General features: G+C 48.3%; 1 protein-coding gene across 2 annotated transcripts; it reads right to left on the reverse strand.

The window, feature by feature from the left end:
* Positions 1-219: 219 nt before the first annotated feature.
* On the reverse strand, positions 220-15,133 carry SLC25A38 (solute carrier family 25 member 38). 2 transcript variants are annotated; one of them, XM_027522304.1, is made up of 7 exons: positions 14,769-15,133; positions 7,312-7,433; positions 6,635-6,719; positions 5,761-5,940; positions 5,327-5,501; positions 3,402-3,568; positions 220-1,398 (listed from the first exon to the last, which is right to left on the reverse strand). In XM_027522304.1, the coding sequence occupies exons 1-7, from the start codon at positions 14,835-14,837 to the stop codon at positions 1,276-1,278; spliced, it is 921 nt and encodes a 306-aa protein (XP_027378105.1). In that variant the 5' UTR covers positions 14,838-15,133; the 3' UTR covers positions 220-1,275. The 2 variants fall into 2 exon arrangements, with proteins under 2 accessions (XP_027378105.1, XP_027378106.1); XM_027522305.1 differs by having other exon boundaries at positions 220-1,425.
* Positions 15,134-15,146: the final 13 nt, after the last annotated feature.

Raw genomic sequence — 15,146 nt, forward strand, 5'->3', positions numbered from 1 at the left:
ACTCCGAGGCATTTACACGAGGGAAATGAAAATATATATCCACACAAATGATCCATACAGGAATGTTCATAGTAGTGTTATTCCTAAGTGCCAAAAAGTGTTCACAATTCACATATTCATCAACTGATGAAAAAAGAATAAAGTATTGAAGATGCCACATCATAGATGAACTTCCAAAATGTTATGCTAAGTGAAAGAAGCAAGACACAAGAGACCATGTAAGAAAGACTACATGAGACTACGTTGTATTAGTCCCCTTATAGGAGGTGCACAGAAGAGGCAGATTTATGGACAGAAAGCAGATCAGTGGCCGCTGGGCTTGGAATGAGGGTTCATTGCAAATAAGAGCTCTTACTGGAGGTGTGAATGTGTTCTAAAACTGACTTGTGCTGATGGCTGCAGCAGACAGTAAAGTTACTTTAAAAAATCATAGAATTGTGTATTTGGAATGGGGGCAGATCATATAACATATAAAATAAAGCTATTTTAAACAATTTTAAGCTTCAGGACCTATACAGATCAAGTGTCAGCCACCTTATTCTGTTACTGTAGGATGGACTCATGGCACTTGAGGTTTTCCAATGATAAAGTGCTTCACTTTATTTATCCCAACTTTAGCTGCACAAAAATGCCAGATCAGCTTGGGAGCTGAAACCGTGCAGGGGCCGAGACCAAAAAATACACGTGGACACTTAGAGGCTAGGAAGCTACTTCCCTTCCCTGCTTCCCTGGAGCCTCTTAGAAATTAACAAGGAATCAGTTAAGTCATGACATCTCTTCTCTTCATCCTAACATCACCTCAGAGGGAGACTTCAGCCTGTTGAGTGTGACTCCTCGCTCGGCAGATCCAGTCTCGCTGCTGGAACTCCTCAGACACTAGGGACAGCTCACAGCATCTCTAGCGTTGCGATTTCTTGCCCAAGAGCAGATCCAAGGAGGTGGCATGGTGTGGTGGATGGCTGAGCGGGACCACCGACAGCACTCTCTCTGGAAATGCCCTTTCACATGGCCTTGTAGGGTATGCAGACCCTTTTCCTGACTCCCCACCGTGCTCTATCAGGGACTCCTCTTCTGGGAGGTTCAGAAGGCTTAAGTCCGGCCCACCTATTTGAGTTGGGCCCACCTATTCTCTTCTTGAACTGAGTAACTGAAGGCGATGTGTCTGCCAGGCTCTCCTGCTAGGACTTCATCTGACTCCAGCATGGTGAGATGAAGCGGCCCTTGGCAGAAACCAAGCCGGACAACAGGTCCCGTCTTTGCCCGGTCCCCGCTGGGTCAGGACTTCAGGCCCATCTTGGCCATCATCTCTTCGTAGACTGTCCATGCCATGGCTGCCATCAGAGTTCTGCGGAGGGCCCGGGGGACACTGCCTTGGAAGAAGCCACGCAGCCCATAGTCCTAGGAGGGAAAATGGAAGCCCAAACGCTGGAATTAAAGCAGCAATACAGTTACACACCTGCCATGAGAGAGAGGATGTCCCTCTGCGTTATTCCCTTTTTAAGCCTTACTTTATAGACTTTTACAAATATCATTAAAACTATGAATACTGGGTCCAAAGGGACGAACTAAAAAAAAAAATTTGGCTTTGTTGCTAAGCTTTATATGTTTTAGGTGAGCTCTATCCAGGGGACTTTATTTCTCAGATGAAAATCTTCTGGAGGCTTACTCTATATAGTGTGCAACCTGTACAGTACACAGGAGCCAGGAGTCCCCGAGCAGCAGCTGAAATGCACACCAAAGTCTCTCTGCCGAGCCCTGGGCCCCAACTCTAGGCTGAAGGAAAAGGTACCTTCTTGGCAATCCGTCTGCCTGGAGGGAGAACCCTTTTTATTTTTTATTTTTTTAAACTCGCTAGATGTTCTTGGTGGCCCTAAATAAGAATTAAAGACAAACACCTGTATCATCTGGATTGTTCTTTCCTACTGTTATCATTCCTTCCATTTTCACATGGAAGATATATGGAGACTCTATTTTCAAACTTTATAGCTTCAGGTATCAGAAATAAGAAAGCAAGCAACCTATGCAGTGTGAGAAATATGATCAGATTCACAAACATCTGCTTCTATCTAGGGTAAGACAGATAAGTGCTGGCAGATGCTAACATGTTTCCTCTGCTATGAGGAAAAACTGAGAAGTACAGAAAAATCTAAAGATCTAGGTGACAGATTTACCTTGAAAGAGAATATCTTTTAATAGAACATGTTCCCAAAGGACCAACTCAGTGGCTTTTAAATAGCATTTTAATGTACTTGACATCTACTTTACTTTTTATCTTCAATACATCTGTACATTTGTATTAGCACAAACTCCTAGAAACAAAACAATGTGCCTGTGGTTTTTTTCTGACTACATTTCCTCCTAGGTCCTTGATTCAGAGAAGGAAATGGCAACCCACTCCAGTATTCTTGCCTAGATAATCCCGTGGACAGAGGAGCCTGGTGGGCTTCTGTCCATGGGGTCGCACAGAGTCGGACATGACTGAAGTGACTTAGCATGCATGCATGCATCGGAAAAGGAAATGGCAACCCACTCCAGTGTTCTTGCCTAGAGAATCCGAGGGATGGAGGAGCCTGGTGGGCTGCCGTCTATGGGGTCGCACAGAGTTGGACATGACTGAAGCAACTTAGCAGCAGCAGCAGGTCCTTGATTAGGTTAATGAGTCCTCCCAAAACTCCTGACTCAGGAGGTCTGGGGTAGAGCCCAACAATATGCACATTTAACAAATATCACAGGCTGTCCTAATGTTGGGCCCCCTCCCTAAACAAAACCCAAAAAACAAAAAGACCCCCCACAACCAGTTTTTCAGCAGTGATTCTCAACCTTGGCAACACATTGGAATCACTGTTAAGTCACTTCAGTCATGTCTGACTCTGTGCGACCCCACAGACGGTAGCCCACCAGGCTCCGCCGTCCCTGGGATTCTCCAGGCAAGAACACTGGAGTGGGTTGCCATTTCCTTCTCCAATGCATGAAAGTGAAAAGTGAAAGTGAAGTCGCTCAGTTGTGTCCGACTCTTAGCGACCCTATGGACTGCAGCCTACTAGGCTCCTCCATCCATGGGATTTTCCAGGCAAGAGTACTGGAGTGATGCCAGGGTTTCATGTCTTCCAGAGACTCTAATATGATGAGCTCAGGTTATGCTCTGGGAATGGGGAGTTTTAAAAGCTCCCCAGGTGATCTACCAGTAAAGGACAGAGCTACTGCCTTAGAGAGAGAGAGAGAGCTTTAACCACAACAACATGAACCAATATGTATTCTAAAGCCTCATTTTTTTTTTTTTTTGGTTGTGCCACAAGGCATGGGAGACCTTAGTTCACTGACCAGGGATCAAACCCATGTCCCCTGCAGTAAAAGTGCGGAGTCCTAACCACTAGACCACTGGGAATTCCCTAAAGCCTTACTTTGAAAATGAGCGTAACTGACTGGCCAATCCACCGAAATTTCATTGGGAAGAGCTGCATGTGAGTTTTGATCACATCTGCAGGTTGAGTTACCAGCGAGGCCAGAATCCCAGCAAATATCCCACAGCTGAAATTCACAAGAGGAACAAGGACTGCATCCAGCTGGTCTGAAAGAGGACAAAGGCAACCTTTGGTTATAAATAAATCTCATATCTACCAGATAAATATCAGTGCCAAGTTGCCACTAATTCTTCCTGAAAGCCAGAAGGGTGTGGATATTCAAACAAAGCTAGGAATTCAAAGTCTACACTAATCAATGTAAACAGAAAAAATGGAACTAAAAGTTTACCTTTTTACAATCATCAGCATAGTAATTAATTCTGGCAAAAGTCATTGACTGACGCTAAAATACATGGGTGAAATAACAGGACGTTTTACATAGATTCAAAGTATCGTCCCGCAAAGATACTTAGAAATGACAAAAGAACAAACAACTGAGTTTTCACTGGAGACGTTCTTTTTATCCAAGCGATAAAGAGTTAACATCACCCACCACGGGTCAAAAGCTGACATGAGCTTCCTGACATCACACAATGAAGACACAACCTGTTATATGCTTCTTTTGCGGAAAAGGTAGCGTATAAATGAGTCTAGTTGCAAAGAATCATCAGATAAACCCAGGCTGAGGTTATATAATTGGCTTATACACTTGAAAACAATAAATAAATAAAAATGGCCACAAAATACATTATTGGAAAAACTGGAGAAATTAAGACTATAGATTGGACGACAGACACAAGAAGTCTATCTGTGTAAAATTCCCTAAATATAAGATGGTTATTAAGAATGCTTTTATTCTCAGGAAATGCACACTGATGTATTTAAGAGTAAAGAGTTGCATCATGCCTGCAACTTCCTCCTAAATGGTTTGGAGAAAATAATTACATAGAGAAAGAGAATAATACAGGGCTATGGAGTTGCATGTACTATTCTTGTGGCTTTTTTGTTAAGTATAGAATGATTTCTAAATACCAAATTAAAAACATTTTTTTTAGGATGAATGAAGAAGTTAAAAACATATATCCAAGCTCCCTTATTGCCTTAACCTTCTACTGCAAAGTAAGGCTGTGACCCGCAATGTCACAACTCCTGGTACTTGGGGCGAAGCAGCAAGTCTCCTAAAGCACCCCTACTGACAACATTGTCATGAGGGCGGCATTCTAGCCTTCCCAATTAAATGACCTCGGTTGCAATTCCTGCTCAGATTATCCACAGACACCTGACCGAACACTGTGTTCCTATCAGTGTGTGACTCTGCCTGGGTGGACATTTACTGACTGTTTACTTTGCCCAAGTCTTGCAACACGAGCTTACTAGTAGGGTGGGCCTGCTAGAATGCGGGAGGTTTGGCAGCCTTCTCTCCATCCAGAGGGCTCTCATCGTTAACTGAGAGCATACCAGGTAAATGAAAATAAAATTTTTCTTCTAGCTCTGAACCCACTAGGTTTCCCAAATTTGTCTGTTAAGAATCATAAGTGCTTCTTGAAAAATACAGTTTCCCAGTTCTTACCCCAAAGCTTCTGATTTAAGATTCCTTGGATAGGACCCAGAAATCTGAAGATCAGGCCAATGTGGGAAGTATTGTTGCATGGCCTATGCAGAACGTGATTTACTCCACCCCCACCCCCGACTCAGGAATTACATACTATCAGTACTCTTCCTTAAGAAGCTATAAACTCAAAAGGGCAGGGACTGTAACTGCATCCCAGCACAGGGCCCCACGCCTGACACAGTGCAGATATGCCTCAGTTTTTAAAACTAGGCTAAGAATCCAGAGCTGCTAAGAACAACAAATAGTCTATCTCAGAGAAAGCAGAGGATGTGATCCCTTGAGAGATCTCTCTTCCCACCACGCCTTCCCTTACCTGTACGGTGAAGCACAACGTTTTTGGTCTGGCTATAAAACATCAGGTAGATTCCGGAAAAGGGAGCGTCACGAAGCAGTGTTGCTGTCAGGCCACTGAAGAGGCCCCGGAACCCCTCGCTGTGACAGATGCTCCTCAAGGCGGCGTAGACGCTCTCGTAGCCATACCGCCCACTCTGTGAAGGAAGCACAGAACCCGTGGCTGCCTCGGTGGCCCTGGGGCTGCGCACTGAACCAAGCCATTTTCAGGCTGCACAGCCGGGGCCCTGGGGGCTCTGGTTCCCACGTGCTTGGCCTGACTACACAGATGGGTTCTCCCTCCACACTGACCTCTGTGTTGGGTTATAACTCAGGAGGTGGCATCAGTGGCCACTTGACGCAAGAGTCCAGTGCCCCTGTTTGCCCTCTCCCAGGCTCTGAGGCTGTCCAACTCACCTCGTACCGTGTCTTGATCACAGTGATGGGTGACATGCAGACCCCTGCAACGGAGCGGGAGCCCGCCCCCAGTATGATGGACTCCAGGGCGGTGGGGGGATGGCCCCGCAGGAAGTACTGCTTCAGAGAGTAGAGGGTGCCAAAGTAGATGCCAACGCCTGGGACACACCTCACGATGGACTGCAGGAAGAGTCGGAGGAAGGACAGGGATCAAAGACCACCACGGGTGGAGGTCCCCAAAGGAGACCCAGAATTGGCATGAGAGAAGTTGACTTAAGGTGTGGAGGGAACACCAATGGGAGAATGGACACATGAGACGGGACAGAAGGTGGCCAATAAAGGGCATGTCGTCTCATCAGTGTTCACCGTGGGCAATGGAATCCCTCCGGGGAACTCTGGGAATCAGCATGGACGTGTCTCAGTTACCCTGCCGCCTGAGGAGGGAAGGGGGCTTCTAAACCTCAGGTCTTGTCTTTCACTGGTTAAGAGCTGCTTTGAGGTTGGGGTGAGCATGAATTCCCCGGCTTTTCCAGCAAAATGACTTCTGAAGGCCAGAAAGTCTTCTAGGTAGGGAAATGCAGGTAGGAGGCACGGGAGGAAGGGGCGGGGAGTGGGGGGAGGACCTGCTCACCGTGGGCGCCGGCTGCCTCTGCTCTAGGACTTGATGCTGCTAAGAAGCCGTGCCCAGGGCACACACAGGCAACGGCCCCCAGGGCCCTCAAGCGGAAGCCAGGGAGAGTGACGGGCAGGGAGACAACAGAGGCCTGCTCACAGCCTCCAACCCTCATGTACTCTTAAAAGCGAGGATGTGTGAGGTGGATGAGAAATGGCTGGTGAGTAAAGTAAGTGGTGCAAGACCCAAAAGGCAGCTTACGGGAGACATCCCTTTCCAGAGGCCCAACGGACTCTCCGTGCGAACCACATTCAGGAGCAGAGCCAACATGCCAACACGTCTGGACCTGAAGGCAGACAAGGTAGAGGGAAGGAAGGAAAGATCACTGAGACTACGTCCTTGTGAAAGGACTCCCCGCTCAAAGACTTCTCTGTATGGCCTCTTTCTACAACACTTCACGGTCTCTGCTAGGCATCTGGGAGTTACTCTAAGTTCCTACACATTCAGTGTGGCAGGTCCGTGATTCTTTGTTCATTCAGGCTGCAAGCAATGGGATAACTACTCATTTTCCCTACATTTCACACACTTCCCACAGTGCTGAGCCCAATAAGGGGGCTCACAAGAGGCACTCAATACTTCCCTTATTTCCAGAAAACCAGCCCCTGCTTGCGCCAGGCAGCACAGTCATGACATTACAGACCAGCACAGTAGAATGCAAATGTCACCAAGGCAGATGCCAGGGGGCAGCTGAGCGAAGGACCCCGTTTAATTAAGAGAAACGTCAAATAAAACAGTATACACAAAACACAGGAGAGCTGGGCCTGATCTGTGTTTCTCTTTGATCATCCCACAGAATGGAAGTTGACTGAACACAGATGCTCCCGCTGAAACCAGCTCCTCAGTGAAATGGGGGTGGGGGGGTGGGCAGCAGGCCTTACCCACGGGCCGAGGGCTGAAGGGTCTGCAGGCGGGTTTTGAGGAGATCCAGGGGTTGGAAGAGGAGGGTAGAGCAGGTCCCACTGATGGAGCCACACAAGAAAGCTTTGATGACTGGCTGCAACTGCAGGGCAAGAGAACACGGTGTCGTCAGCTGTGTCCCACCATTCACCACACCTGGACCAGTCAGTTCTTCTAAGGATTTCTTAGAAACTCACCTGGCGGTGCCCAGCTTCTGACTTCAGAGAAGGGCAAAATGTAGTCAGGGATGAACAGTGTTAGAATGTTGTTGAGAACATTGTACACTCCAAGAAGTAGCTCTCTTGTCTTACTGATAACAACTTTAGTAACCACTGATAATTGAAAATTATGGATAGGGCTTCCCTGGTGGCTCAGTGGTAAAGAATCTGCCTGCCAATGCAGGAGACATGCATTCAATCCCTGACCCTGGTAGATCCCAGATCCCTAGGAGCAAGTAAGCCCATGCGCCACAACTATTGAGCCTGTGCTCTAGAGCCCAGGAACCAACTACTGAGCCCATGTGCTGCAACTGCTGAAGCCCAAGCGCCCTAGAGAGAACCCATGGCAGTGAGAAGCCTTTGCACCACAACTGGAGATGGCCTCCGCTTGCTGCAACTACAGAAGAGTCCCCAGCGCAGCAACAAAGACCTGCACAACCAAAATTTAATAATAAAGTATAAAAAAATTATGGATAACTTCTCTCCTACTGAGCAACATGGTTATTTCCATCTGTGAATTATGCCACTGACCACAACTCCCTAATTTGTCCTCAACATAAGTTACTGGCCAACTTCTTCTCGTGACAAAAGCAAAATGAGCAGTGTGTTTTAACCCTGGACTGCTGGTTTCAGGTTCCCTGGGTTGTGGAACCGGTAGATTGTTTACAGGAGTAAGACAAAGGAAGTGAAACCGTAAGTGAGCTGATGCACTGTGACATGTATGTGCCACTTCCTGTAAAAGTCATGCATTTCCTTAATCTAAAACTTTCCCCCTGTCGTACACCCATTCATCTCACTGGGACCGAAGCAGACCGCAGGTGCACCACAGGCCGGCAGCCACTCCTGGGTTTGCTGGCCGTCCTATATACTGGGACAGTCACAGTTCAGTTCAGTTGCTCAGTCGTGTCCAACTCTTTGCGGATTCATGGACTGCAGCATGCCAGGCTTCCTTGTCCATCACCAACTCTCAGAGCGTGCTCAAATTCACTTCCATTGAGTCGGTGATACCATCCAACCATGTCATCCTCTGCCGTCCCCTTCTCCTCCTGCCTTCAATCTTTCCCAGCATGAGTCAGTTCTTCACATCAGGTGGTCAAAGTATTGGAGCTTCACTTTCACCATCAGTCCTTCCAAGGAATATTCAGGACTGATTTCCTTTAGGATGGACTGGTTGGATCTCCTTACAGTCTAAGGGACTCTCAAGAGTCTTCTCCAACAGCACAGTTCAAAAGCGTCGATTCTTCGCTCAGCTTTCTTTATAGTCCAACTCTCATATCCATACATGACCACTGGAAAAACTATAGCTTTGACTAGACAAATCTTTGTTGGCGAAGTAATGTCTCTGTTTTTTAATATGCTGTCTAGGTTGGTCAGAGCTTTTCTTCCAAGGAGCAAGTGTCACTGTTTCCATTGTTTCCCCATCTATTTGCTATGAAGTGATGAGACCGGATGCCACGATCTTCACTTTTTTGAATGCTGAATTTTAAGCCAGCTTTTTCACTCTCCTCTTTCACTTTCATCAAGAGGCTCTTTTGTTTTTCTTCACTTTCTGCCATAAGGGTGGTGTCTTCTGCATTTCTGAGGTTACTGATATTTCTCCCAGCAATCTTGATTCCAGCTTGTGCTTCATCCAGCCTGGCATTTCATATGATGTACTCTGCATATGTTAGGGGAAGCACACTGACTGAAACCGCCCACCCTGGCCAGGCCCTTTAGTAACCATTTGCATGAGCTGTTTTATGACAGGAGATCCTGATAAGGAATATGGAACTAATAAGCCACCACCAACCGGAAGAGTTCGGGAAAGGTTGAAAGGAGACACCACGTGTCCGTCCACTTCCCAGAATCCCTCTCACTACCTTGGCTCACTACCTAGCATCCACCTTGGCTAGGCGATGCGTGCACCACCAGGAAAGACTCTGAATTAGAGTGATTGGCCAAAGACCACCTGGAAACTAATCCCACCACCATAAAACCCGAGACTGCGAGCCATGCGGCAGAGCAGTTCTCCTGGGTTCCCTTAGCCTACTGCTCTCCACCCGGGTGCCCTTTCCCAATAAAATCTCTTGCTTTGTCAGCACATGTGTCTCCTCCGACAATTCATTTCCAAGTGCTAGACAAGAGCCCAATTTCGGGCCCTGGAAGGGGTCCCCTTTCCTGCAACAAATGGCGACTCTGGTGGGGACTCTTCTTCACTGAGACTGACATCCTGACCACTGGGGGTACTCAGGGGCCAGCTTGCCTGCCAGTGGACCAGACCTAGTGGCCGCAACTGGAACCCTTCTGTCCCCAGTCTCCTCCTGATGCTGACAACTGGCCAAATTTCCCCAACCGGTAAGGAACAAGAGACTTTACTGACCTCTCTCCCCTTCCCTCTCTCTTCCCTCTCCTTAACCCTTCCTATCCTTCCCTGTTTTTCTAGTCCCCCAGTCCTGGACACAGGAATCTGGTCGAAGGGCCTCAGCCTAAGCTGAGGATTGGAGACAGATCACCTCCTCTTGGCAGAAAACTCGAATTATTTCTGGTAGGGCCGAGTTCCAGTCCTCCCTTCTCTGGAGGCCCAGGGTAAAGTCCCATAATGCCTGGGTATCTGCAGGTGGCAGGAGATGTCTGTAAAGCCACCCCTTTTGCCCCCTTCTCCCGCCTCCTCCCCGTTCTTTCAACCTGGCTCCTTTTCCTCCCTTTGAAATCTTTGAAGACCTGAGATATTTTCCTTTACTCTCTTAGTACTTGGATGTGAAGTTCTGTGCCTCTATAGGAGGTTTTCTGAGAGACTGTATTCTTGTATTTAAGGGAGTGTCTGATGAGGACTGCCAGGTTTACATGTGTATGTTTTAACTGTGTGTTCTGTGTTGTGATTTTTTATGGCCATTTTGCTTTGTCTGGCCACCATTTGGTTTAGACCTGCCACCGTTTTGTTAGAACTTGATATTCTTTCCCTGTGCCTTGAGACCAGGGCTCTCAGGAACACTTATCTAGACCACCTCTAACTCCTGAAACTGAGGGAAAAGGGGGAAAAGCCTTTAAAATTTTTATTTCAACTGTTTTTTAATAAACTAGTAAATTTTATATTGTAATATCTAATTCATGACTAAACTTTGAAAATGAAGCTAGATCTTGCACTGTATCTGTCTAAATATGTCTTGGTATGTCTTTGCCTCTGGGTAATATTTTTGAGGTTACTTTGTAAATGAGCTCTATTTAATTATATTTAACACATATAAGTTGAATAAGCAGGGTGACAATATACAGCCTTGACATACTCCTTTCCCAATTCGGAACCAGTCTGTTCCATGTCCGATTCTAACTATCGTCTTTTGACCTGCATACAGACTTCTCAGGAGGCAGGTAAGGTAGTCTAATGGTATTCCCATCTCTTTCAGAATTTTCCACAGTTTGTTGTGATCCACACAGTCAAAGGCTTTGAAACAGTCAATAAAGCAGATGTTTTTCTGGAACTCCCTTGCTTTTCTGATGAATCAACGGATGTTGGCAATTTGATCTCTGGTTCCTCTGCCTTTTCTAAATCCAGCTTGAACATCTGGAATTTCACAGTTCTGGGAGAGTCACGCACGCTGGCTAATCTACAGGCAGCATTCAGAAGGGCAGGACTGCTTGGTAGGCTAACTGCACTTTCCCCAAGCATACTCCAGGGCCCCACAGCATACCCTGGAATCCAGACACACTCAAATGGTTGTGCAAACACACTTTTAAAAATCCAAGCAGGAGAGAAAAGTCTTCTTTTCCATAGGAGACACTGGGCAAACTCCACCCAAAGACCTTCTCTCTCCTCATTAAATGGCATTTGCACGATTATTTTGTAATACATGGCATACTGTCATCCTAAAATGCTATTAAGATGAAGTTGCTTGTTACCTACATTACATAACTACCTACCTAGAACCAAAACGTTTGTAATCTGTGTTTTTTGTTTCACAGAGAAAAGAGGTAATTCCACGTTCCACCAAACCAGCAATTATCAACTAATAACTGGAATTCCTTAAAGGTCTAAGTTCAGATAATAAATACTGGCGCTTACAGCCACATTCAAATAGCTTTCTAAGCAAAGGTCAGACCGTAAGCACAGCCAAGTCACATTGTGCTCCATCAGCTGTGTGCACAGAGTCCTGCTCCTCCTGCTAACTTGCACTCCCATGAGCTTTGTTTCTCAGGCTCATCCGAGACTTTGGGCTCGCAGCGAGGGCCTCCTGCCTGCACACTGAGCCTCACTTCCGCTGACTCCTTTGCCTGGAACAAGCTTGAAAGCCCCCATCTTTCCAGCCTGAGGCCACGTCATCTCCACCCCCTCTTCACCAGTCACCCCTCACGTCCCCCCAGTTTGCCATCCGGCTAAAGGCCCTTCACTGAAGCTGCCTCACCGAGGACCCGAGCAGCCCAGGGCCCCTTTCTCGTGCCCTTCTCTTACCTGGCCTCTCCGGTGCATTTGGAACACCTGCTGATGGTCACCCCTCTCTGGCTTCTCTCTCCTCTTCTGGGTCCCCTTCTGAGCCTCCTTTCCCCAGCGCACAGCACAGATGTCGCTGCTCCTCTTATCTCCCTGTAGCTGCCACCTCTCGGGGCACCCTTATCCCCACACCACACCTCGCTTCACACGCACATGCCGGCAACGCCCACGTCTCCAGCCCAGTTCAGCTCGCACTCCCGTATCTCCCCTCAGATGGCCTGCAGACATCTCAAACTCTACATCCCCAGGTGGAAACTCAGTCCACAGTTCTTCACATGCCTGCCTCTCCTTCAGTCCACACTGAGATGTTCCAGCAGGACATTCAGGAGACGAGGAAGACGCCTTGGTCTACCTACCATTTCACGACCAACTCCTGCCGCTGACCCCTCTTTCCTCCCACAGCCTGCCCCTCGCTGATCCAAGTAACCTCCCTGTGAGTCTCCAGCCTCAGCAGTGCCAAGCCCACTGAGCAGCCTGGGGTGAGGCATCCATATGCACCACCTCAAAATCTCACAGTGCTCTTATGAGCTAGGTGTTCAAACCCACAGTGGTCCCCCTCTGGACTGATTGCAGAGCCTGGTCCGCATGAGGGGCTCAATAGTCAACAATGAAGGAATCACATCATCTAACAGGAAATCTGCACGTGGCTCTCCTTTGACCACAATCCCACACGATAAAGCTTAGTGGGCCCTGCGGGCCCCATCCCTGGGCAGCGGGATCGCCCCAGGCACCCTCCAGCCCTTTGCTCCAGTAAGGCTGTAGGACTGACCTGCAGTTACCACTTCTAAGCAGTTCTCTTTGGAGCTGCTTCCCCAGTGTTCTCACAGGTATTGTCAGGAACTACCCCTCCCCCCTGGGCTTCCCAGGTGGCTCAGTGGTAAATAATCTGCCTGCCAATGCAGGAAATACAGGAGACTCCGGTTAGATCCCTGGGTCACAAGAACCCGTGGAGGAAGAAATGGCAACCCACTTCAGTATTCCTGCCTGGAGAATTCCATGGACACAGGAGCCTGGCAGGCTACAGTCCATGGGGTAGCAAAGAGTTGGACACGAATGAGCACACTCAACATATAGTACGTTGCTTAGACATTATACTGACTCAATAAATATTTGTTGAATACATCCATACATAGAGCCCATAACCTTTTTAACTGTAACTTTCCAGGTCTAGTACCATAACTGCTGATGCTGCTAAGTCACTTCAGTTGTGTCCGACTCTGTGTGACCCCATAGATGGCAGCCCACCAGGCTCCACAGAGCAGATGCTAAATATATACCAGCAGTATTGATTAACCTCGAGTTAAAAAAAAAAAAAAAACAGGCAACAAAATTGTTTTTAAAAAACAGAATTTACACTTTTCTTTTCGAAAGATATTATCCATAGTGGATGGCACATTCTTTAAGGCTCACTTGACTTTCTTCTAAGTAGCCCAAATTTATTCAAAGTAAATACTGATAACAACCGAATAATAATACAAAGATACATAAAGGCAATAAACAGCACTTGAATAGTTGGCAAACAAGTTCCACAAACAACAATTTCCCTTGACAAAATTAAATCCTAAAAAATTAATCAGATGTCCAGGTCAGAGCTGGAGGACCCAGAAAAAAATCGGTAAGCACGTGATTAAACATGTAAACTTAAAACGGCCGACTCCGCCTTTTTTAAAGATTAAAAACAAAAACAAAACACTAAAAAAAGAAAAAGTGCCCACAACCCCGCCCAGCGCCTGCGGCAGGTGGACCGTAACCTTTATCTCCGGAGAAAGCGGCTTGCCACAGGCCCTCGCGAACTAAAGGAAGCCGCATTCCCGCCTCCATCCACGTCTAATTAGCGACTTGGCCAGACAGTCCTCCTCCGCCCGCCTTTCCAGCCCCGCCTCCACCAATGGCAGGTCCGCGGACGGCCACGGCAGCCAATCCAGACGCGGGGGACGATGCAAACCACACCAGTTTCCCAGCGAGTCCCTCTGGCCCAGCCCGCCGGTCCCGTGTGGTCCTAATCTACCTTGCTTGAGCAAGGATCGCATTTCAGGCTTAGCTTCATTGCCGGGCTTTGCAACGGTCCAAATATCTACCCAGATGCCCTCTCATCTTTCAATCTAGGAAAACAACTCAAAGCAACTTCCCATAGCTCTCGCACGTCGTTCCCAGCCGCAGGAGGACATTCCCCATACGGCCCCCAAGGCCGCAGCAATCCCGCCCGCTGCTGCTGCTGCTAAGTCACTTCAGTTGTGTCCGACTCTGTGCGACCCCAGAGACGGCAGCCCACCAGGCTCCCCCGTCCCTGGGATTCTCCAGACAAGAACACTGTAGTGGGTTGCCATTTCCTTCTCCAATGTATGAAAGTGAAAAGTCAAAGTGAAGTCGCTCAGTCGTGTCCGACCCTCAGCGACCCCATGGACTGCAGCCTTCCAGGCTCCTCCATCCATGGGATTTTCCAGGCAAGAGTACTGGAGTGGGGTGCCATTGCCTTCTCCGAATCCCGCCTACCTCTACCCAGATACTAGCACAGAAATGAGGCCTTTGCTTGCCTGTCCAAGAGTTGCGCTGCCACTCCTCTCCTTCCTCCCTACCCTCCTTTTAATCCCTTAGTCAAACTCCCATCTCTGCCGCCAAGTCCCCAACCCGTTATGAGCGCACCCCGGGTGCAAAAAGCGGCCCCCCAAGGGCCGCTGACCCTCGGCAACCTTCCGAATTCCCCTCCCCGAGCCTGCGACGCCGGAATCCCTGCCTTCCCTTCCCTGCCGTTTACCATAAGCGTTTCCACCCGGTCTCCGACATCTTGATGCTGCAGCAGCGCCGGGCGTGACTTCTGAATCATTGGAGGGGAGGCCTGTGAATACACTGGGCCCCGGGTGCCGTTGGTAGGAGCGCAGGCCCGGCCCTGGCGATCCTGGAGGAAGACGACGCGACGGCGGTAGCCGGGAGACGCTTTCTACGGCAGAGCCTACTCTGCAGTGTACGCCGGTCGGGACCTGCGTTTCCACCCCCACCTCAGAGCGGCGCTTTTCACTTGCGCCGTAGACTCTTCGGCTCTGCTCCCCGGCCCATCCTGCCCAGTCACGGGCTTCAGGACTTGAGAATGGTAGAGTGCACCAGGGGTGAAGAAAGCCGGAAGAACTACCTAGAA

This window comes from Bos indicus x Bos taurus, chromosome 22 (genome assembly GCF_003369695.1).
Source record: "Bos indicus x Bos taurus breed Angus x Brahman F1 hybrid chromosome 22, Bos_hybrid_MaternalHap_v2.0, whole genome shotgun sequence".
NCBI classification, from domain to species: Eukaryota; Metazoa; Chordata; class Mammalia; order Artiodactyla; family Bovidae; genus Bos; species Bos indicus x Bos taurus.